Source organism: Leucopleurus acutus (genome assembly GCF_964270905.1).
Source record: "Leucopleurus acutus genome assembly, chromosome: X".
In the NCBI taxonomy this organism is placed as follows: Eukaryota; Metazoa; Chordata; class Mammalia; order Artiodactyla; family Delphinidae; genus Leucopleurus; species Leucopleurus acutus.
The window spans coordinates 60134309-60160695 of NC_139148.1; the positions used below are offsets into that span (position 1 = coordinate 60134309).

The 26387-nt window shown below is 39.2% G+C and overlaps 1 protein-coding gene across 1 annotated transcript in view; it reads right to left on the reverse strand.

Moving 5' to 3' along the window:
• Positions 1 to 26387, reverse strand: part of TEX11 (testis expressed 11) — a gene marked incomplete at both ends in the record, with an annotated part of 339328 nt that overhangs the window by 50897 nt on the left and 262044 nt on the right. The window contains one exon of the mRNA XM_082865110.1: positions 22059 to 22131. Within this exon, the coding sequence (XP_082721236.1) occupies positions 22059 to 22131 (73 nt within the window). The remainder of the gene's footprint in view (positions 1 to 22058; positions 22132 to 26387) is intronic.

Genomic DNA, 26387 nt, shown 5'->3' on the forward strand with positions numbered 1-26387 from the left:
AATTATACTTAGAACAATTAGAAGATCAAGAAGGAAACATGTCTTGAAAAACACTGTAAGCCAACTAGAACTACCAGACCTTTAGAGAACACTCAACAGCAGCAGAATAGACATTCTTCTCAAATGCATATAGAATATTCTCTAGAATTAATGATATGCTAGGTCATAAAACAAACCTCCATAAATTTCAAAATATAAAATGATACAATGTATGTTCTGTGACCACAGTGGAATGAAATTAGAATAAGAAAAAAGAAATTGGGAAACTCACAAATATATTGAAAGTAAACAAGACACTTTTAAACAACCAATGGGTGAAAAAACAAATCAACAGAGAAATTAGAAAATATTTTGAAAATGAAGACACAATATAATAAAACTAATGGGATGCAGCTAAAGTGCTTAGATGGAAAATTATATTCATAAACATATAATTAGATTGGTAAACATATACACATATAATTAATTATATCTTTACAGAAAATATGCTGTACACCTTAAACTTATATAGTGCTGTATGTTAATTATACCTCAATAAACTTGGAAAAAAATAAAATGAAACTTAAAAGAAGGAAAAATTGATTTCAAATCAATAATATAACCCTCCACATTAGTTAAGAGCAAACTAAACCCAAAGAAGTAGAAGGTAGAGAATAATAAAAATTGGAGTGGAAATGAATGAGAGAATAGGAAAACAATAGAGAAAATTAATGAAACCAGAAGCTGATTCTTTAAAAAGACAAACAAAATTGACAAAACTTTAGCTAGATTGACTAAGAAAAAAAGGAGAGAAGCCTCATTGCTAGAATCAGAAACAAAAAAAGAGACATCATTACCAACCTTAGAGAAATAAAAAGGATTACAAAGGAATGCAATGAAAAATGTATGCCAAGGGTCTTCCCTGGTGGCGCAGTGGTTGAGAGTCCGCCTGCTGGTGCAGGGGACGCGGGTTCGTGCCCCGGTCTGGGAGGATCCCACATGCTGCGGAGCAGCTGGGCCCATGAGCCATGGCCGCTGGGCCTGCGTGTCCGGAGCCTGTGCTCTGCAACGGGAGAGGCCACAACAGTGAGAGGCCCGCGTACAGCAAAAAAAAAAGAAAAAAAAGAAAATGTATGCCAATAAATTGGACAATCTGGATAAAATGAACAATTTCCTAGAAAGACAAACTACTGAAACTGACTCAAGAAGAAACAGACATCTGTATAGATGTATAATGAAGGAAGACATTGAATTAGTAATTTTAAAAACTACAGGGACTTCCCTAGTGGTCCAGTGGGTAAGACTCCACACTCCCAATGCAGGGGGCCTGGGTTTGATCCCTGGTTGGGGAACTAGATCCCACATACATGCCGCAACTAAGAGTTCGCATGCCACAACTATGAGCCTGCATGCCGCAACTAAAGATTCTGCATGCCACAAGTAAAAGATCCCACATGCCACAACTAAGACCCGGCACAGCCAAAATAAATAAATAAATAAATATTTTTTAAAAAAACTACAGAAAAAGAAAAGTCCAGGCCTATACAGCTTCACCACAGGACTGGAGCAAACATTTAAAGAATAATTAATACTAAGTATTTACTAATTCTTTCAAAAATTGAAAGGGATGGAACATTTCACAACTTATGTTATAAGGCCAGGATTACTATGATACCAAAACCAGACAAAGATATCACAAGTAAAGAAAATTAGACAAAGGTCTCTTATGAATATAGACACAAAAATACCCAACAAAATACTAGTATTCTGCATCCAGAAACATATAAAAGAATTATACAGTGTGATCAAGTGGGATTTTTCCCAGGAATGTAAGGTTGCTTTAACAAGTGAAAACCAATTAATATAATATACCATATCAACAAAACAGAGACTACATGATGATCTCAATAGAGGTGGAAAGCATTTTACAGAATCCAATAAACCTGATAAAACACTGTCATGATAAAAACAATTAACAAACTAGGAGTGGAAGGGAACCTCCTCAACCAGATAAAGGGCATCTATGAAAAAATCACAGCTAAAAACATACTTAATGGTGAAAGACTGGATTCTTTCCCTCTAAGATGAAGAAAGAGACACATATGCCCACCCCTACCATTGCTATTCAACACTGTACTGTAAGTACTACCTAAAGAAATTAGGCAAGAAAAAGAAATAATAAACATCAAGACTGGAAAAGAAGTAGTGAAACTATTAATACACAATGTGATCTTGTAAATAAAATTCCTAGGCATTCCAGTAAAATACCATTAGAACTAATAAAGAAGTTTAATAATATTAATGTACAAAAATCAATTCTATTTCTATACAATAGCCATGAGCAAAATGAGAATAAGATTAAGAAAACAATTCCATTTATAATACCATCAAAAATAAACTATTTAGGATTAAATTAAAGAAGTGCAGGACTTGTACACTGAAAACTTTAAAACATCATTGAAAGAAATTAAGGAAGATGTAAATAAATGGAAAAATATTCCATGTTCATGGATTAGAAGGCTTGACATTGTTAAAATAGCAATACCCCTCAAAATGATCTATATATTCAACAGAATCCCTACCAGAATCCCAGCTGGCTTTTTTCTTTTTTCAGAAACTAACAGGCTGATCCTAAAATTCATGTGGAAATTCAAGGGATCCAGAATAGCCAAAACAATCTTGAAAAAGAAGAGCGCACACACACACACACACACACACACACACACACACACACACACAAAGAAGAAAAAGAACATATTTGGAGACTAACATTTCCATGGGTCTATGGTCAACAATTTTCTACAAGGAGACAAAGACCATCCAATGGGGAAACAATAACTTATTTTCTTTCCTTTTTGGCTGTGCCGCATGGCTTTCAGGATCTTAGTTCCCTGACCAGGGATTAAACCCGCAACCTCAGAAGTAAAAGCACAGAGTTCCAACCAATGGACCACCATGGAATTCCCAAGAATAGCTTTTTCAAAAAAATGGATCTGTATAGCCACATGGAAAATAAGGAAACTGGACCCTACTTCATACCACATACAAAAGTTAACTAAAAATGGATCAAAGACCTACATGTAAGAACTAAAACTATAAAACTGTTTAGAAGAAAACATAGGAGTAAACCTTTATGACTTTGGATTGGCAGTTATTAGATATGACACCAGAAGCAGGAACAAGAAAAGAAAAATACATAAATTGTACCTCATAAAAGTTAAAAAAAAAAAGTGCTTCAAAGGATGCTACTGAGAAAAGGAAAAAACCCACAGAATGGGAGAAAATATTTGCAAGTCATATATCTGATCACGGACCTGCATCTAGAATATATAAAGGACTCTTATGACTTAATAATTTAAAAAACAATTAACAATTGGGCAAACGATCTAAACAGACATTCCTCCAAAAAATACGTGCAAATCGCCAATAGGCATATGAAAAAATGCTCAATACCATTAGTTGTCAAGAAAATCAGTCATTGGGACTTCCTTGCTGGTGCAGTGGTTAAGAATGCACCTGCCAATGCAGGGAACAGGGGTTTGAGCCCTGCTCCGGGAAGATCCCACATGCCACAGAGCAACTCAGCCCGTGCACCACAACTACTGAGCCTGTGTTCTAGAGCTCCCGAGCCACAATTACTGAAGCCCGAGTGTCTAGAGCCCATGCTCTGCAACAAGAGAAGCCACCACAATGAGAAGCCCGCACACCGCAACGAACAGTAGCCCTCGTGTGCCACAAGTACAGAAAGCCCACGTGCAGCAACGAAGACCCAACAAGGCCAAAAATAACTAATAAATAAATTAATTTTTTAAAAAAGAAAATCAGTCATCAGGAAATCAAAACCACAATGGGATATCACTCTACACTCAGAAGGATGGCTAGAATCAAAAAGTCAGATAATACAAGTGTTGGCAAGCTGGTGGTGAAATCAGAAGCCTTACACAACTGGTGACAATATAAAATGGTGCAGCCACTTAGGAAAATGGTCTGGCAGGTCCTCAAACAATTAAACAGAGTCACGGAGAGGGGAGCTTAAAGATGGTGGAAGAGTAAGACGTGGAGATCACCTTACTCCCCACAAATACATCAGAAATACATCTACATGTGGAACAACTCCTACAGAACACCTACTGAATGCTGGCAGAAGACCTCAGATCTACAAAAGGCAAGAAACCCCCCACGTACTTGGGTAGGGCAAAACAAAAAAGAAAAAACAGAGACAAAAGGATACAGATGGGACCTGCACCAGTAGGAGGGAGCTGTGACGGAGGAAAAGGTTCCACACACTAGGAAGCCCCTTTGCGGGTAGAGACGGGAGTGGACACGGTGTGGGGGCGGTGAACTTTGGAGGCACGGAAGAGAGCACAGCAACAGGGGTGCGGAGGGCAAAGTGGAGGGATTCCCGCACAGAGGATCAGTGCTGACCAGCACTCACCAGCCCGAGAGGCTTGTCTGCTCACCCGCCAGGACCAGTGGGGGCTGGGAGCTGAGGCTCCGGCTTTGGTCGGATCCCAGGGAAAAGACTGCAGTTGGTTGCGGGAACACAGCCTGAAGGGGGCTAGTGCGCCACGGCTAGCCGGGAGGGAGTCCGGGAAAATGTCTGGAGCTGCCGTAGAGGCAACAGACTTTTTCTTGCCTCTTTGTTTCCTGGTGCGCAAGGAGAGGGAATTAAGAGTGCCGCTTAAAGGAGCTCTAGGGACGGGGGCGAGCTGCGGCTATCAGCGCGGACCCCAGATACGGGCATGAGATGCTGAGGCTGCTGTTGCCGCCACCAAGAAGCCTGTGTGCAAGCACAGGTCACTATCCACACCTCCCCTCCCAGGAGCCTGTGCAGCCCGCCACTGCCAGGGTCCCGTGATCCAGGGACAAAGTGCCCAGGAGAACACACGGTGCCTCAGGCTGGTTCAACATCACACAAGCCTCTGCCGCGGCAGGCTTGCCCCGAACTCCGTACCCCTCCCTCCCCCAAGCGTGAGTGAGCCAGAGCCCCAGAATAAGCTGCTGCTTTAACCCTGTCCTGTCTGAAAAAAGAACAGACGCCCTCAGGAGGCCTACACGAAGAGGCGGGTCCAAGTCCAAAGATGAACCCCAGGAGTTGTGTGAACAAAGAAGACAAAGGGAAATTTCTCCCAGCAGCCTCAGGAGCAGCGGATTAAATCTCCGCAATCAACCTGATGTACCCTGCATCTGTGGAATACCTGAATAGACAATGAATCATCCCAAATTGAGGAGGTGGACTTTGGGAGCAATGATATACATATATTATTCCCTTTTTCTCTTTTTGTGAGTGCGTATATGTATGCTTCTGTGTGTGTTTTTGTCAGTATAGCTTTGCTTTTACCATCTGTTCTAGGGTTCTGTCTGTATTTTATTTTTATTATAGGTTTTTAAACTTTTTTATGTTATTATTATTATATTTCTGCGGTACGCAGGCCTCTCACTGTTGTGGCTTCTCCCATTGTGGAGCACAAGCTCCGGACACACAGGCTCAGCAGCCACGGCTCACAGGCCTAGCCGCTCCACGGCATGTGGGATCTTCCTGGACCGGGACACAAACCCGTGTCCCCTGCATTGGCAGGAGAACGCTCAACCACTGCGCCACCAGGGAAGCCCTTTTATTATAGTTTTTAGCACTCTTATCATTGGTGGATTTGCTTTTTGGTTTGGTTGCTCTCATCTTCCTCTCTTTTTTTTAATAAAAAATTTATTAATTTTTTAAAATAATTGTTTTAATAATTATTCTTTATTTTTATTTTAATAACTTTATTTTATTTTCCTTTTTTAATTTTACCTTCTTCTTTCTTTCTTCCCCTTTTCTCCCTTTTATTCTGAGCCGTGTGGATGACAGGCTCTTGGTGCTCCAGCCAGGCATCAGGGCTGTGCCTCTGAGGTGGGAGAGCCAAGTTCAGTACACTGCTCCACAAGAGACCTCCCAGCTCCATGTAACATCAAACGGCAAAAATATCCCAGAGATCTCCATCTCAGCGCCAAGACCCAGCTCCACTCAACGACCAGCAAGCCCTATGCCAAACAACTAGCAAGACACGAACACAACCCCGTCCATTAGCAGAGAGGATGCCTAAAACCATAATAAGGCCACAGACACCCCAAAACACACCAGCAGACATGGACCTGCCCATCAGAAAGACAAGATCCAGTGTCATCCACCAGAACGCAGGAACCAGTCCCCTCCACCAGGAAGCCTACACAATGCACTGAACCAACCTTAGGCACTGGGGACAGACACCAAAAACAACAGGAACTACAAACCTGTAGCCTGTGAAAAGGAGACCCCAATCACCGTTAAGTTAAGCAAAATGAGAAGACAAAGAACCACACAGCAGATGAAGGAGCAATGCAAAAACTCACCAGACCTGAAAAAAGAAGAGGAAATAGGCAGTCTAACTGAAAAAGAATTCAGAATAATGATAGTAAAGATGATCCAAAATCATGGAAATAGAATGGAGAACATATAAGAAACCTTTAACATGGACCTAGAAGAACTAAAGAACAAACAAACAGTGACGAACAAAACAATAAATGAAATTAAAACTGCTCTAGAAGGGATCAATAGCAGAATAACTGAAGCAAAAGAACGGAAAACTGACCTGGAAGATAAAATAGTGGAAAAAACTACTGCAGAGCAGAATTAAGAGAAAAGAATTAAAAAAATTGAGGACAGTCTCAGAGACCTCTGGGACAACATTAAATGCACCAACATTCGAATTACAGGGGTCCCAGAAGAGAAAAAGAAAGGGACTGAGAAAATATTTGAAGAGATTATAGTTGAAAACTTCCCTAATATGGGAAAGGAAATAGTTAATCAAGTCCAGAAAGCAGAGAGAGTCCCATACAGGATAATTCCACGGAGAAACACACCAAGACACATATTAATCAAACTATCAAAAATTAAATAAAAAGAATATTAAAAGCAGCAAGGGGAAAACAACACATAAGGGAATCCCCATAAGGTTAACAGCTGATCTTTCAGCAGAAACTCTGCAAGACAGACGGGAGTGGCAGGATATATTTAAAGTGATGAAGGGCAAAAACCTATAACCAAGATTACTCTACCCAGCAAGGATCTCATTCAGATTTGACGGTGAAATTAGAACCTTTACAGACAAGCAAAAGCTAAGAGAATTCAGCACCACCAAACCAGCTTTACAACAAATGCTAAAGGAATTTCTCTAGGCAGGAAACACAACAGAAGGAAAAGACCTACAATAACAAACCCAAAACAATTAAGAAAATGGTAATAGGAACATACATATCGATAATTACCTTACATGTAAATGGATTAAATGCTCCAACCAAAAGACATAGACTGGCTGAATGGATACAAAAACAAGACCCGTATATATGCCATCTACAAGAGACCCACTTCAGACCTAGGGACACATACAGACAGAAAGTGAGGGAATGGAAAAAGATATCCATGCAAATGGAAATCAAAAGAAAGCTAGAGTAGCAATTCTCATATCAGACAAAATAGACTTTAAAAACAAAAGATTATTACAAGAGACAAAGAAGGACACTACATAATGATCAAGGGATCAATCCAAGAAGAAGATATAACAATTATAAATATTTATGTACCCAACATAGGAGCACCTCAATACATAAGGCAAATACTAACAGCCATAAAAGGGGAAATCGACAGTAACAAAATCATAGTAGGGGACTTTAACACCCCACTTTCACCAATGCACAGATCATCCAAAATGAAAACACATAAGGAAACACAAGCTTTAAATGATACATTAAACAAGATGGCCTTAATTGATATTTATAGGACATTCCATCCAAAAACAACAGAATACACATTCTTCTCAAGGGCTCATGGAACATTCTCCAGGATAGATCATATCTTGGGTCATAAATCAAGCGTTGGTAAATTTAAGAAAATTGAAATCATATCACATATCTTTTCTGACCACAACACTATGAGACTAGATATCAATTACAGGAAAAAATCTGTAAAAATTACAAACACATGGAGGCTAAACAATACACTACTTAATAGCCAAGAGATCACTGAAGAAATCAGAGAGGAAATCAAGAAATACCTAGAAACAAATGACAATGAAAACACGACGACCCAAAACCTATGGGATGCAGCAAAAGCAGTTCTAAGAGGGAAGTTTATAGCAATACAATCCTACCTTAAGAAACAAGAAACATCTGAAATAAACAACCTAACCTTACACCTAAAGCAGTTACAGAAAGAAGAACAAAAATCCCCAAAGTTAGCAGAAGGAAATAAATCATAAAGATGAGATCAGAAATGAATGAAAAAGAAATGAAGGAAACAAGAGCAAAGATCAATAAAACTAAAAGGTGGTTCTTTGATATGATAAACAAAATTGATAAACCATTAGCCAGACTCATCAAGAAAAAAATGGAGAAGACTGAAATCAATAGAATTTGAAATGAAAAAGGAGAAGCAACAAATGACACTGCAGAAATACAAAGGGTCATGAGAGATTACTACAAGCAACTCTATGCCAATAAAATGGACAACCTGGAAAAAATGGGCAAATTCTTAGAAATGCACCACCTTCCGAGACTGAACCAGGAAGAAACAGAAAATATGAACAGACCAATCACAAGCACTGAAATTGAAACCGTGATTAAAAATCTTCCAACAAACAAAAGTCCAGGACCAGATGGCTTCACAGGCGAATTGTATCAAACATTTAGAGAAGAGCTAACCTCTATCCTTCTCAAACTCTTCCAAAATATAGCAGAGGTAGGAACACTCCCAAACTCATTCTACGAGGCCACCATCACCCTGATACCAAAACCAAAGATGTCACAAAGAAAGAAAACTACAGGCCAATATCACTGATAAACACAGATGCAAAAACGCACAACAAAATACTAGCAAACAGAACCCAACAGCCAGCACATTAAAAGGATCATACACCATAAACAAGTGGTAATCATACCAGGAACGCAGGGATTCTTCAATATACGCAAATCAATCAATGTGATACACCATATTAACAAACTGAAGGACAAAAACCATATGATCATCACAATAGATGCAGAGAAAGCTTTTGACAAAATTCAACACCTATTTATGATTAAAAAAAAAAACCAGAAAGTAGGCATAGAGGGAACTTTCCTCAACATAACAAAGGCCATATATGACAAACCCACAGCCAACATCATCCTCAACGGTGACAAACTGAAACCATTTTCACTAAGATCACGAACAAGACAAGGTTGCCCACTCGCACCACTATTATTCAACATACTTTTGGAAGTTTTAGCCACAGCAATCAGAGAAGAAAAAGAAATAAAAGGAATCCAAATGGGAAAAGAAGAAGTAAAGCTGTCATTGTTTGTAGATGACAACTGTTTGTAGATGTAGATGAAATACACAGAGAATCCTAAAGATGCTACCAGAAGACTACTAGAACTAATCAATGAATCTGGTAAAGTAGCAGAGTACAAAGGTAATGCAGAGAAATCTCTTGCATTCCTATACACTGATGATGAAAAATCTGAAAGTGAAATTAAGAAAACACTCCTATTTCCCATGGCAACGAAGAGAATAAAATATCTCGGAATAAACCTACCTAAGGAGACAAAAGACCTGTATGCAGAAAATTATAGGACACTGATGAAAGAAATTAAAGATGATACAAATACATGGAGAAATATACCATGTTTTGGATTGGAAGAATCAACATTGTGAAAATGACTCTACTACCCAAAGCAATCTACAGATTCAGTGCAATCCCTAACAAACTACCACTGGCATTTTTCACAGAACTAGAACAAAAAATCTCACTATTTGTATGGAAACACAAAAGACCCCGAATAGTCAAAGCAATCTGGAGAATGAAAAACGGAGCTGGAGGAATCAGGCTCCCTGACTTCAGACTATACTACAAAGCTACAGTAACCAAGACAGTATAGTACTGGCACAAAAACAGAAATATAGATCAATGGAACAGGATAGAAAGCCCAGAGATAAACCCATGCACATATGGTCATCTTATCTTTGATAAAGGAGGCAGGAATGTACAGAAAGGACAGCCTCTTCAATAAGTGGTGCTGGGGAAACTGGACAGGTACATGTAAATGTTTGAGATTAGATCACTCCCTAACACCATACACAAAAATAAGCTCAAAATGGATTAAAGACCTAAATGTAAGGCCAGAAACTATCAAACTCTTAGAGGAAAACAGGCAGAACACTCTATGACATAAATCACAGAAAGATCCTTTTTGACCCACCTCCTAGAGAAATGGAAATAAAATGAAAATAAACAAATGGGACCTAATGAAACTTAAAAAGTTTTTGCACAGTAAAGGAAACCATAAACAAGACGAAAGGACAACCCTCAGAATGGGAGAACATATTTGCAAATGAAGCAACTGACAGAGGATTAATCTCCAAAATTTACAAGCAGCTCATGGAGCTCAGTATCAAAAAAACCAAACAACCCAACCCAAAAATGGGCAGAAGACCTAAATAGACATTTCTCCAAAGAAGATATACAGATTGCCAATAGACACATGAAAGAATGCTCAGAATCATTAATCATTAGAGAAATGCAAATCAAAACTACAATGAGATATCCTCTCACACCGGTCAGAATGGCCACCATCAAAAAATCTACAAACAATAAATGCTGGAGATGGTGTGGAGAAAAGGGAACCCTCCTGCACTGTTGGTGGGAATGTAAATTGATACAGCCACTATGGAGAACAGTATGGAGGTTCCTTAAAAAACTACAAATAGAACTACCATATGACACAGCAATCCCACTACTGGGCATATACCCTGAGAAAACCATAATTCAAAAAGAGTCATGTATCAAAATGTTCACTGCAGCTCTATTTACAATAGCCAGGACATGGAAGCACTCTAAGTGTCCATCGACAGATGAATGGATAAAGAAGTGGCACATATATACAATGGAATATTACTCAGCCCTAAAAAGAAACGAAATTGAGCTATTTGTAATGAGGTGGATAGACCTAGAGTCTGTCAAAAAGAGTGAAGTAAGTCAGAAAGAGAAAGACAAATACTGTATGCTAACACATATATATGGAATTTAAGAAAAAAAATGTCATGAAGAACCTAGGGGTAAGACAGGAATAAAGACACAGACCTACTGGAGAATGGACTTGAGGATATGGGGAGGGGGAAGGGTGAGCTGTGACAAAGCGAGAGAGAGGCATGGACACATATACACTACCAAACGTAAGGTAGATAGCTAGTGGGAAGCAGCCGCATAGCACAGGGAGATCAGCTCGGTGCTTTGTGACCACCTGGAGGGGTGGGATAGGGAGGGTGGGAGGGAGGGCGACACAAAAGGGAAGAGATATGGGAACATAGGTATATGTATAACTGATTCACTTTGTTATAAAGAATAAACTAACACACCATCGTAAAGCAATTATACGCCAATAAAGATGTTAAAAAAAACAATTTAGTAGATGCTGCTTCTGTAAACTAAATTAAAATATTTTAAAATGATATGATTCTCACTTACCTCCTCCCCATCCTACCCCTCCCTTATGAATTCAGAAACTGTTCCTAAGTCTCCTTATTGTTCATGGCAATATAGTTATTTGCATTGGTTCTATAAAAATCTTCCACTTTTTAAACCAGGATATAAATGGACTCATTGTGCAACCAGGATATATATGCACTCATTGTGCAACAAAGGCCTTGCATGAACTATCCATATTTAAGAAAGACAGCCACTTAATAAGGTATGATAAGATACTTTTAAGGAATAAGGTTGATCTTACCTCAGCTGTATGGAGTAAATGCCTACAAAGTCCTCTCAGGGAACTGTCCTGGTACCTGACTTATAGGGAGGGTTCCCAGTCTAAATGTGATAAAAAGTTCACTTTCCATAAGGCCAGGAACCTTAGTAAATTTGAAGGACCTTGAAAAAAGATGATTTTCCTCAAATTTACAAGTACTACAGGTAAATCTGGTGGAGAGAGTTTCTTGGCCTTTGTGTCCTAGCAAATGATAACATACCCATGCACATTCACACACACCTATGGGCAATTCAGTTTTTTTTTTGGGGGGGGGGGGTTTGCGGGCCTCTCACTGCTGTGGCCCCTCCCGTTGCGGAGCACAGGCTCCGGACACGCAGGCTCAGCGGGCATGGCTCACGGGCCCAGCCGCTCCACGGCATGTGGGATCTTCCCAGACCGGGGCACGAACCCGTGTCCCCTGCATCGGCAGGCGGACTCTCAACCACTGCGCCACCAGGGAAGCCCGGCAATTCAGTTTTGAATATACTTGTAAATCCATCTCCTAATTGCCTGTGTGTGTGTGTGTTTTACTCATCTTTTGAAACAGCTATAACATCATACTGCTTCCCTTATTAATTAACAAGTTAAATATTTAACGTGTTCAAAAAATGAGAAAGGAAATTAAAACGCTAAAAAGAGAGAAGATGGTAGATTTGGAAACAAGCAAAGGAGATCCAAAACATACCTAGAGTTCCTGAAGAAGAAAATGGAAGAAAATAAAACCAAATGTTTAAAAACCGTTCTAGAAAAATTTCTAGAAAAAGAGGAACACTTGAATTTACAAATTGAAAAAGCATACTATATTCCAGAAAAACTAAGACTCGCCAACACTCAGAAATTTCTTATTATAGTCTTTTCTGTTACCACATTTATTTTTTAATTAATAGATTTACTTTATTTTTTTTACACTGAAATAAAATCCGTTTTTAATAACATTTACAACCCATCATCCTTGGAGCTGTACCTAATGGTACATACAGACATACATATATACGTGTATGTATGTCACATTTTCTTTATCCATTCATCCTTCAATGGATACTTAGACTATTTCCATGTCTTGGCTATTGTGAATAATGCTGCAGTGAACATGGTGCTGCAGATATCTCTTTGCAATAGTGACTTCATTTCCTTCGGATATATACGCAGTAGTGGGATTTCTGGATCATATGGTGGTTCTATTTTTAATTTTTTGAGAAACCTCCACATTGTTTTCCATAGTAGCTGTAAGAATTTACAGTCCCATCAACAGTACACAAGGATTCCCTTTTCTCCACATCCTGCCTTGCCTTTTTAAATTAAAAAAAAAATTAATTTATTTTTGGCTGCACTGGGTCATCGTTGCTGCATGCTGGCTTTTCTCTACTTGCGGAGAGCGGGGGCTACTCTTTGCTGTGGTGCACGGTGTTCTCATTGTGGTGGCTTCTCCTGCTGCGGAAGACAGGCTCTAGGCACGCGGGCTTCAGTAGTTGTGGAATGCAGGCTTAGTTGCTCTGTGGCATGAAGGATCTTCCCGGACTAGGGCTCAAACCCATGTCCCCTGCATTGGCAGGCGGATTCTCAATCACTACGCCACCAGGGAAGCCTTCTCCCTTGCCTTTTTGATGACAGCCATTCTGGTTTTTTTTTGTTTAACATCTTTATTGGAGTATAATTGCTTTACAATGGTGTGTTAGTTTCTGCTTTATAAAAAAGTGAATCATTTACACATATACATATGTTCCCACACCTCTGCCCTCTTGCATCTCCCTCCCGCGCACCCTCCCTAACCCACCCCTCTAGGTGGTCACAAACCACTGAGCTGATCTCCCTGTGCTATACGGCTGATTCCCACTAGCTATCGATTTTACGTTTGGTAGTGTATATATGTCCGTGCCACTCTCTCACTTTGTCCCAGCTTACCCCTCCCCCTCCCCGTATCCTCAAGTCCATTCTCTAGTACGTCTGCATCTTTATTCCTGTCTTGCCCCTACGTTCTTCATGATCTTTCTTTTTTAGATTCCATATATATGTGTTAGCATACAGTATTTGTTTTTCTCCTTCTGACTTACTTCACTCTGTATGACAGTCTCTAGGCCCCATCCACCTCACTACAAATAACTCAGTTTCATTCCTTTTTATGGCTGAGTAATATTCCATTGTATATATGTGACACATCTCCTTTATCCATTCATCTGTCGAAGGACAATTAGGTTGCTTCCATGTCCTGGCTTTTGTAAACAGGGCTGCAATGAACGTTTTGGTACATGATTCTTTTTGAATTATGGTTTTCTCAGTGTATATGCCCAGTAGCGGGATTGCTGGGTCATATGGTAGTTCTATTTGTAGTTTTTTAACCAATGTCCATACTGTTTTCCATAGTGGATGTATCAATTTACATTCCCACCAACAGTGCAAGAGGGTTCCCTTTGCTCCACACCCTCTCCAGCATTTAATGTTTGTAGATTTTTTGATGATGGCCATTCTGACCAGTGTGACATGATATCTCATTGTAGTTTTGATTTGCATTTCTCTAATGATTAATGATGTTGAGCATTCTTTTGTGTGTCTGTTGGCAATCTATACATCTTCTTTGGAGAAATGTCTATTTAGGTCTTCTGCCCAGTTTTGGATTGGGTTGTTTTTTTTTAAATATTGAGCTGCAGCTCAGCTGCTTGTGAATTTTTGAGATTATTCCTTTGTCAGTTGCTTCATTTGCAAATATATTCTCCCATTCTGAGAGTTGTCTTTTCGTCTTGTTTATGGTTTCCTTTGCTGTGCAAAAGATTTTAAGTTTCATTAGGTCCCATTTGTTTATTTTTGGATTTATTTCCATTTCTCTAGGAGGTGGGTCAAAGGATCTTGCTGTGATTTATGTCACAGTGTTCTGCCTATGTTTTCCTCTAAGAGTTTGATGGTGTCTGGTTTACATTTAGGTCTTTAATCCATTTTGAGTTTATTTTTGTGTATGATGTTAGCGAATGTTCTAATTTCATTCTTTTACATGTAGCTGCCCAGTTTACCCAGCACCACTTATTGAAGAGGCTGTCTTTTCCCCACTGTATATTCTTGACTCCTTTATCAAAGATAAGGTGACCATACATGCGTGGGTTTATCTCTGGGCTTTCTATCCTGTTCCATTGATCTATGTTTCTGTTTCTGTGCCAGTACCATACTGGCTTGATTACTGTAGCTTTGTAGTATAGTCTGAAGTCACGGAGCCTGATACCCCCAGCTCCATTATTCTTTCTCAAGATTGCTTTGGCTATTCGGGGTCTTTTGTGTTTCCATACAAATTGTGAAATTTTTTGTTCTAGTTCTGTGAAAAATGCCAGTTGTAGTTTGGCAGGGATTGCATTGAATCTGTAGATTCCTTTGGGTAGTAGAGTCATTTTCACAATGTTGATTCTTCCTACCCAAGAACATGGTATATCTCTCCAGCTATTTGTATCATCTTTAATTTCTTTCATCAGTGTCTTATAATTTTCTGCATACAGATCTTTTGCCTCTTTAGGTAGATTTTCCTAGGTATTTTATTCTTTTTGTTGCAATGGTAAATGGGAGTGTTTTCTTAATTTCACTTTCAGATTTTTCATCTTCACTGTATAGGAATGCAAGAGATTTCCGTGCATTAATTTTGTATCCTGCTACTTTGCCAAATTCATTGATTAGCTCTAATAGTTTTCTGGTAGCATCTTTAGGATTCTCTATGTATAGTATCATGTCATCTACAAACAATGACAGCTTTACTTTTTCTTTTCCAACTTGGACTCCTTTTATTTCTTTTTCTTCTCTGATTGCTGTGGCTAAAACTTTCAAAACTATGTTGAATAACAGTGGTGAGAGTGGGCAACCTTGTCTTTTTCCTGATCTTAGTGGAAATGGTTTCAGTTTTTCACCATTTAGGATGATGTTGGCTGTGGGTCTGTCATATATGGCCTTTATTATGTTGAAGAAAGTTCCCTCTATGCCTATATTCTGGAGGGATTTTATCATAAATAGGTGGTGAATTTTGTCGAAAGCTTTCTCTGCATCTATTGAGATGATCATATGGTTTTTGACCTTCAATTTGTTAATATGGTGTATCACGTTGATTGATTTGCATATACTGAAGAAGCCTTGCATTCCTGGGATAAACCCCACTTGATCATAGTGTATGATCCTTTTAATGTGTTGCTGGATTCTGCTTGCGAATATTTTGTTGAGGATTTTTGAATTTATGTTCATCAGTGATGTTGGCCTGTAGTTTTCTTTCTTTGTGACATCTTTGCCTGGTTTTGGTATCAGACTGATGGTGGCCTCATAGAAGGAGTTTCGGAGTGTTCCTCCCTCTGCTATATTTTGGAAGAGTTTGAGAAGGATAGGTGCTAGCTCTTCTCTAAATGTTTGATAGAATTCGCCTGTGAAGCCATCTGGTCCTGGGCTTTTGTTTGTTGGAAGATTTTTTTTAAATTAATTATTTATTTTTGGCTGTGTTGGGTCTTCGTTTCTGTGCAAGGGCTCTCTCTAGTTGCGGCGAGCGGGGGCCGCTCTACATTGAGGTGTGTGGGCCTCTCACTATCGCGGCCTCTCTTGTTGTGGAGCACAGGCTCCAGACACGCAGGCTCAGTAGTTGTGGCTCACCAGCCCAGTTGCTCCGCAGCATGTGGGATCTTCCCAGACCAGGGCTCGAACCCATGTCCCCTGCATTGGCATGCAGATTCTCAACCACTGCGCCACCAGGGAAGGCCCCTGTTGGAAGATTTTGAATCACAGCTTCAATTTCAGGGCTTGTGATTGGTCTGTTCATATTATCTATTTCTTCCTGGTTCAGTCACGGAAGGTTGTGCATTTCTAAGAATTTGTCCATTTCTTCCAGGTTGTCCATTTTATTGGCATATAGCTGCTTGTAGTAATCTCTCATGATCCTTTGTATTTCTGCAGGGTTAGTTGTTACTTCTTTTTCATTTTTAATTCTATTGATTTGAGTCTTCTCCCTTTTTTTCTTGATAAGTCTGGCTAATGGTTTATCAATATTGTTTATGTTCTCAAAGAACCACCTTTCAGTTTTATTGATCTTTGCTATCATATCCTTCATTTCTTTTTCATTTATTTCTGATCTGATCTTTATGATTTATTTCCTTCTGCTAACTCTGGGTTTTTTTTGTTCTTTCTGTAATTGCTTTAGGTGTAAGGTTTGGTTGTTTATTTGAGATGTTTCTTGTTTCTTGAGGATTGTATTACTATAAACTTCCTTCTTAGAACTGCTTTTGCTGCATCCCATAGGTTTTGGGTCATCATGTTTTCATTGTCATTTGTTTCTAGGTATTTCTTGATTTCCTCTTTGATTTCTTCAGTGATCTGTTCGTTATTAAGTAGTGTATTGTTTAGCCTCCATGTGTTTGTATTTCTTACAGATATTTTCCTGTAATTGATATCTAGTCTCATAGCATTGTGGTCAGAAAAGATACTTGATACGATTTCAATTTTTTAAAATTTATCAAGGCTTGATTTGTGACCCAAGATATGATCTATCCTGGAGAATGTTCCATGAGCCCTTGAGAAGAATGTGTATTCTGTTGTTTTTGGATGGAATGTCCTATAAATATCAATTAAGGCCATCTTGTTTAATGTATCATTTAAAGCTTGTCTTTCCTTATTTTCGTTTTGGATGATCTATCCATTGGTGAAAGTGGGGTGTTAAAGTCCCCTACTGTGATGGTGTTACTGTCAATTTCCCCTTTTATGGCTGTTAGTGTTTGCCTTATGTATTGAGGTGCTCCTATTTTGAGTGCATAAATATTTACAGTTGTTATATCTTCTTCTTGGATTGATCCCTTGATCATTATGTAGTATCCTTCTTTGTCTCTTGTAATAGTCTTTGTTTTAAAGTCTATTTCATCTGATATGAGAATAGCTACTCCAGCATTATTTTGATTTCCATTTGTATGGAATATCTTTTTCCACCCCTTCACTTTCAGTCTGTATGCATCCCTAGGTCTGAAGTGGGTCTCTTGTAAACAGCATATATACGGGTCTTGTTTTTGCATCCATTCAGTCTATGTCTTTTGGTTGGAGCATTTAATCCATTTACATGTAAGGTAATTATCGATATGTATGTTCCTATTACCATCTTCTTAGTTGTTTTGGGTTTGTTATTGTAGGTCTTTTCCTTCTTTTGTGTTTCCTGCCTAGAGAAGTTCCTTTAGCATTTGTTTTAAAGCTGGTTTGGTGGTGCTGAATTCTCTTAGCTTTTGCTTGTCTGTAAAGGTTCTAATTTCTCCGTCAAATCTGAATGAGATCCTTGCTGGGTAGAGTAATCTTGGTGTAGGTTTTCCCCTCTCATCACTTTAAATATGTCCTGCCACTCCCTTCTGGTTTGCAGAGTTTCTGCTGAAAGTTCAGCTGTTAACCTTATGGGGATTCCCTTATGTATTATGTGTTGTTTTTCCCTTGCTGCTTTTAATATTTGTTGTTTGTATTTAATTTTTGATAGCTTGATTAATATGTGTCTTGGCATGTTTCTCCTTGGATTTATCCTGTATGGGACTCTCTGTGCTTCCTGGACTTGATTAACTATTTCCTTTCCCATATTAGGGATGTTTTCAACTATAATCTCTTCAAATATTTTCTCAGTCCCTTTCTTTTTCTCTTCTTCTTCTGGGACCCCTATCATTCGAATGTTGGTGCATTTAATGTTGTCCCAGTGGTCTCTGAGACTGTCCTCAGTTCTTTTCATTCTTTTTTTCTTTATTCTGCTCTGCAGTAGTTTTTTCCACTGTTTTATCTTCCAGGTCACTTATTCGTTCTCCTGCCTTAGTTATTCTGCTATTGATCCCTTCTAGAGAATTTAAAATTTCATTTATTGTGTTGTTCATCACTGTTTGTTTGCTCTTTAGTTCTTCTAGGTCCTTGTTAAACGTTTCTTGTATCTTCTCCCTTCTATTTCCAAGATTTTGGATCTTTACTGGCATTATTCTGAATTCTTTTTCAAGTAGGCTGCCTATTTCGTCTTCATTTATTAGGTCTGGTGGGTTTTTGCCTTGCTCCTTCATCTGCTGTGTGTTTCTGTGTCTCCTCATTTTGCTTAACTTACTGTGTTTGGGGTCTCCTTCTTTCAGCCTGCAGGTTCATAACTCCCGTTGTTTTTGGTGTCTGTCCCCAGTGGCTAAGCTTGGTTCAGTGGGTTGTGTAGGCTTCCTGGTGGAGGGGACTAGTGCCTGTGTTCTGGTGGATGATGCTGGATCTTGTCTTTCTGGTGGGCAAGTCCACGTCTGGTGGTGTGTTTTGGGGTGTCTGTGGCCTTATTATGGTTTTAGGCAGCCTCTCTGCTAATGGATGGGGTTGTGTTCCTGTCTTGGTAGTTGTTTGGCATGGGGTGTCCAGCACTGTAGCTTGCTGGTCGTTGAGTGGAGCTGGATCTTGGAGCTGAGATGGAGATCTCTGGGAGATTTTCGCCACTTGATGTTATGTTGAGCTGGGAGGTCTCTTGTGGACCAGTGTCCTGAAGTTGGCTCTCCCACCTCAGTGGCACAGCCCTGACACCTGGCTGGAGCACCAAGAGCCTGTCCTCCACACGGCTTTTGCAGTTTGAAGTTCTTTATCACCCTGTAAGTCACCCAACAGCAAAGATTAATTTCTCCCAGGTTGGTCTGTGGGTTGGCTGCAGTGGAATTTAGACATGCGTTTCATTTCCAGGTGCCAGGTGGAAGAGCATCAGCACAGGGGCACGCTTTTATCCTGGTGCAGGAAGGAGCACCAATGATAGCCATTCTTTAAAGCAGTTTTAGGTTCACAGCAAAATTGAGTGGAACGTACTGAGTGCTCCCATATATACCCTATCCCCCACTGTATACAACCTCCCCCACTATTGACATCCTGTACCATAGTGGTACATTTTTTACAATCAATGCATCTACAGTGACGTATCATTTTTATTGAAATTCCATAGGTTACATTAGGATTCACTCTTGGTGTTGTACATTCTATGGATTTTGTCAAATGTATAATAACATGTATCTACCATTGTAGTATCATACATAATAGTTTCACTGCCCTAAAAATTTTCTGTGTTCTACCTATTCAACCCTCCTTCCACAACTCACCCCTGGCAACCAATGATCCTTTTATTGTCTCCATAGTTTTGTCTTTTCTGGAATGTCATATAGTTGGAATCATATAGTATGTGGCGTTTTCAGATTGGCTTCCTTCACTTAGTAATATGCATTTAAGTTTCCTTCATGTCTTTTCATGGCTTAATAGTTCATTTCTTCATAATCCTGAATAATATTTCATTGTTTGGACATTCCACAGTTTATCCATTCACCTACTTAAGGACATCTTGGTTGCTTCCAAATTTTAGCAATTGTGAATAAAGCTGCTATAAACATCCATGTACAGGTCCTTTCATGGACATAAGTTTTCAGTTTATTTGGGTAAATACCAGGGAGCACAGCTGCTGGATTGTATAGCAAGAGAACGCTTAGTTTTGTAAGAAATTGCCAAGCTGTCTTTCAATGTGGCGAAACCATTTTGCATTCCTGTCAGCAATGAATGAGCATACCTGTTGCTGCACATACTTACCAGCATTTGGTGTTTTCAGTGTTTTAAATTTTTCCATTCTAACAGGTGTGTAGTGGCATTTCATTGTTGTTTAAGTTTGCACGTCTCTAATGATACAGATAGATAGATGACAGACAGATATATAGATACATATAGATAGATAGATAAGAGTCTAGCTGTGTTCCTAGAAAGAAGAAATTGATTTTTCATTAGACAGCTAGCATTCTGATATACTTTTACTCTTTTTGTTTTTTTTTTGCGGTACGACGGCGTCTCACTGTTGTGGCTTCTTCCGTTGCGGAGCACAGCCTCTGGACGCACAGGCTCAGCGGCCATGGCTCACGGGCCCAGCTGCTCCACGGCATGTGGGATCTTTCCGGACCGGGGCACAAACCCGTGTCCCCTGCATCGGCAGGCGGACTCTCAACCACTGCGCCACCAGGGAAGCCCTGATATACTTTTTAAATAAAAGGCACTGACGGTATGAATTTCATGCTGGGCACTGCTTTAGTAATTCAGATTCTGTTATGAGGTATTCTTGTTATCATGATTTTCTTGATTTTCCATTATTACTGTTGTTTAAAATTTCCAACTGGTCAAGGGTTTTGTTTCCTGATTCCATTATTAATTTCTAGTTTTACTGCATTGTGATCAGATAATGTTGTCTGTTTTATTTCTATGTCTTAGAATTGTATTCACGTTTTTCTTTTTTTATTCAAGTTTTTCTTGTGATCAATTTTGTAAATGTTGAAAGGGCACATGAAAAGAAAATGAGTTTTCTATTCTCAGGCTATAAAGTATGTTTTCAGGTTATACAGTACATTTCTATTAAATCTTCCATACTAAGAATGTTATTTAGGTATTCTCTGTCCTTTCTTTTTATTGTTTGTATTCTTTTAAATTCCTGCCATAGATTGAGAGAGGTGAACTAAATTTCATGTGTTTATGTTCTTCCTTATAATTCCTATAGTTTGATATCAAAATCCATCAAAGATATCATGCATGAACACACACAAAATGACAGACCAATAATTTCTAAATATTAGGAAGCCAAATTCATCAGCCTTTTAAAAAATAATAATACACCATGACCAAATAGGGGTTATTCCAGAAATGCAACAATGACTCAATTTTAGGAAATATATTATTATAATTCAATATATTAATACTTCAAAAGAGAAAAACCATATGATTATCTCTATAGAAGCTTAAAAGACATGTAATTCAATTTAATATCTATTGAGTTTTTTAAAAATTCTAACTAAAACAGAAACAGATGGACATAATAAAGTCTATCTAATAATACCATCCTTAATCAGGGAACAGTAGCAAACTACCATGTAAGTTGAAAAGGTTTACTATTATTTTGATTATTTCATAACAAAATGTTAGCAGTATCCGATATTGTAATTTTGGTTTGGAAAACTCTGTACCCTACATTTAGTCAAAGTTAAAACTTGATTAAATTAAGACATCAAATCTAGTGACCTAAGAGCAATAAAGTTATGTTGAACAATTATGGTCCTATTTTTATACTCAATACTATACTTCAATAAAAATCAAGGTAAAAAATGTTCTTACTCTAAGTAGTATGCCAAAGAGTCAAAATACAGACATACAACGGGGAAAATCTAGCTCTTAAAGAATCATTTGACTGGTTATCAAGTATTGCATTGGGACAAATTTCTGGTGATAAAGACTAGGTTAGTAAGATTTGAAACCCCTTTTATAACTGTGTTACCAAACTCCCAGTCCCACTGTACCTGTTTCTTTCAGGAGATTCCAGATGTCTCTGCATTTATGGATCTGATCAAGTGCACGATTCAGTAACATGGTCTATTTGGTAAGAAAGCCATGAGAAAATTAGTCTCAACCAAACCAAACTTTAAGCAAATAAAAATATCATTTTCACTAAAAACAGTTAAAAATAAAACTATAGAAAAATGAAAGTATAAAGTGAATATTTGGAATTTATATATAAATATTAGCCTCTCTCTATATTTTTTTACTTTTCCTTAATGTTCCAGGAAAATGAGGATTATATAGAAAATCTTGAACATTATCAATTTCTTTAATAATCTAGGATAGACGAGAAGCACTTCCAGAATGGTGGTATAAGGAGAGCCATGGATCCTCTCTCCCCAGCAAAACTACCATAACTGGTGAGAATTTTAAAACACAATCATATAAAGTCTCAGGAAATTGCCCTGAGGGCATATAGCAAATGGGGAAACATCTATTCCAGGAAATCTAAGAAGTCTCAGTAAGAAGAGTGAATACCTGTAGCAGTTGAGCCATGATCTGCTCACTCTCCCCCAAGCTCAGTGTGATGTAAGTGCACTTTAGGTGGGTGTGGCCAAGAAGATGGGGCTCACTCTATCCTTAGTTTCCAGGCTAGGGATGACCAGAATGGGCATGCTGCCAGTACTTCTCATCCCCCTCCCCAAGATCTGTATTGCATGAGTTCTATTATAAATAGGCACAACTGAGAAGACTTGAGCTCTCTTTTTCTACCCACTCCCCATACCAGACATTGCAAATTGAGAATACTGGGTCTCAATCGCCCTCACCTCAGCTTGCTTATAAGATAGAGTTTCCATGCTGGAAGAGGCAAGCCAAGAATGCTAGGGACTACGACTTTTGCCTAGCCCTGACTCATAGAGCTGTATTGTCACTCTGATATAAATGGGTCACTGTCCCTGCCTCTAGTTTCAAAGCAGTGGTATAGAGTTTCTGCTCAGGAGGAGAGGAAGGCCATTAGAAGAGTGAGCTCTGTAATCACCCTAAGGAGACTGACTTTTATTGACATAGAATTTGAGGAAGTTCGAGTCTACGGGCACTATAAAAAAGTGGAGATTTTGGTGTGGGCAATTAACAGGAGGTTGGTAACTAATGATATCGACAAGCCAAACAGTAGACCAGCTAGAAGTTTACAGAGAGAACCAGGGGAAGAGAAAGCTAAGAAGATTCCCTATCCCTTCAAAGGGGCATTACTTTAATTGGATCAGACTGTGGAGCAATTTATGCCAAAGAGCATTTCCAAACACTCACATGAACGTACACACACACACACACACACACACACACACACACACAGCAGTCACCTAGTAATTAGTCAAGATTTACATCTGTGTGTGATACCAATAAAAGAAGCCCATTCAGAAGCTTAACAGGGAGATCACAGAAAGAGATAGTCAAAAATAACCCTGCTAAAACTTCTTTCATCCCTTTTCAGGGGAGGGGTCAGGGTGACTGCAAAGGCAAAGACTGTAATCTCTGACAAGTAATATCAGAAGCTTTATACTACTATACAGCTGTGGGAAATAGACTGCACTGAACTAGCCCAGCCAAATCACTAAACAAATAAACAAGCAAATATTAACAGCAAGTCCCAGATGGGGGGGAATCAGTATCCAAAGATGTTCCAATATATTATGCAAAATGTCCAGTTTTCAACCAAAAATTATAAGATATGCAAAGAAACAAGAAGTATGACCCATACACAGGAATACACAGGAATAAAGTAGGCAACAGGAACTGACTTTGGAAAGGTCCAATGTTGGAATTTAGCAGACGTAGATTTCAAAGTAGCTATTCTAAATATGTTCAAACAACTAAAGGAAACCACACTTAAAGAAGGAAGGTATGATGACAATGTCAGGAAATGCAGAATCTTGATTAAAAAGGCAGTGGGATAACATATTCAATGTAATGAAATAAAATATCAGTCATCCAAGAATCTAATATCCAGCAAAACTATCTTTCAGAGCTGAAAGCAAAATAAATTCTCAGATTAAAAAAAGCTGAGAGAATCTTTTTGCTAGCAGAACCATTTTATAAAAATGCTAAGAGAGATTCTTCAGGCTGAAAGCAAGTGACACCAGACAGTAATCTGAATCTAAAGGAAAAAACAAAGTGTACTGATAAAAGTAATTATGTAACTGTAAAAGAAAGTATAAATATATATTTCTTCTTTCTTCTCGTTTTAAAAAAACAACTGTATAAAACTATATATAGGTTTTTAAATACCATTTCACCAACCCAAGAAGAAAATACATTCTTTCTCAAGCACACATGGCACTTTATCCAGGACAGACCATTTGTTAGGCCACAACACAGACTTCAAATAAATTTAAAATAACTTGAAGTCGGGCTTCCCTGGTGGCGCAGTGGTTGAGAGTCTGCCTGCCGATGCAGGGGACACGGGTTCGTGCCCCAGTCCGGGAAGATCCCACATGCCGCGGAGTGGCTAGGCCCATGAGTCATGGCCGCTGAGCCTGCGCATCCGGAGCCTGTGCTCCACAATGGGAGAGGCCACAACAGTGAGAGACCCGCGTACCACAAAAAAAAATAATAATAAAATAACTTGAAGTCACACAAAGTATGTACTCTGTCCACAGTGGAACAAGATTAGAAATCAGTAAGATAATAATAAATAATAATAAATTTGGGAAACAAACATGTGGATATTAAACAATAGATTCCTAAATAAACAATGGGTCAAAGAAGAAATCATAATGAAAATTAGAAAATATTTTGCGATGAATGAAAAGAGAAAAACAAACAAACCAATACTTACGGGACGCTGCTCAAGCTATGATGCTATGGTCTGAATGTATGCCCCCAAATTCATATGTTAAAATCATACCCCAGAGGTGAAGGTATTAGCAGGTGGGGCCTTTGAGAGATGCTAAAGTCATAAGGATGCAGCCCTCATACATGAGATTTGTGCTTTTTATAAGAAGGTTCCAAAGAGATCCTTGGCGCTTTCCATCATGGGAGGACACAGCGAAAAGGTGTCAGCTATAAAGGAGGAAGAGAGACCTCATCAAAGAACACAACCCTGCTGGCACCTTGATCTTGGGACTTCCAGCATCCAGAACTGTGAGAAATAAATTTCTGTTGTTTATAAGCTACCCAGTCTATTGTGTTTTGTTATAGCAGCTTGAATGGACTGAGACAGAAAATTGGTACTGATTGGTGGGGTGCTGCTGTAACAAATACCTAAAAATATGGAAGCAGCTTTGGAACTGGGTAATGGGCAGAGACTGGAAGAGTTTGGCGGTGCATGCTAGAAAGTCTACTTTGCCATGAATGGACTGTTAAGGGAAATTCTCTTGAGGACCAAGAAAGAGAGGAGGAGAGCTGTAGAGAAAGCCTCAGTCTTCTTAGAGAATATCTAAGTGGTTGTGAACCGAATGTTGGTAGAAATATGGATAGTAAATGTCATTCTGATGAGGTCTCAGATGGAAATGAGGAACACTGGAAACTAGAGGAAAGGAGGAAAGGCCATCCTTGCTATAAAGTGGCAAAGAGCTTGGCTGAATTGTGTTTGTGTTCCCAGTGTTTTATAGCAGGTAGTACTTGTGAGCGATGAAATTGATATTTGGCTGAAGAAATTTCTAAGCAAAGTGTTGAAGAGTGGCTTGGTTTCTCTTGAATGCTTATAGCAAAATGTGAGAAGAGAGAAATGATTTAAAGGTGGAATTGTTAATCAAAAATTAATCAGAGGGGCTTCCCTGGTGGCGCAGTGGTTGAGAGTCCGCCTGCCGATGCAGGGGACACGGGGTTCGTGCCCCGGTCCGTGAAGATCCCACATGCCGTGGAGCGGCTGGGCCCGTGAGCCACGGCCGCTGAGCCTGCATGTCCGGAGCCTGTGCTCCGCAACAGGAGAGGCCACAACAGTGAGAGGCCTGCGTACCGCAAAAAAAAAAAAAAAAATTAAGCAGAATTTTAAAATGTGGAAAATTCTCAGCCCATTAATATTGAAAGAAATAAGAAAGCATCAAAGGGAGAGAACACCAAGGGTGTGGCTGAATTGATAAGAGATTGCTGTGCATGAACCATCTCAACAGAAGCTAGGAGCTATTCATCAAGACAATGGGCAGATTGGTCAGCCATCTAAACAGAAGCCAGGACCTATTGTCCAAGGCAAAGGAAGAATAACCTCAACAGCAGATCAGAGATCTTTGGGGCTGGCCCTCCCATCAGGGGCCCAGAGTGCAAGGGCCTGCGGGGCGGAAGGATTTCAAAGGAGGGGCCCACTGCAGCCCAGAGCCATCTCATCTCCTGGGCTGTGCTCCTCAAGTTCC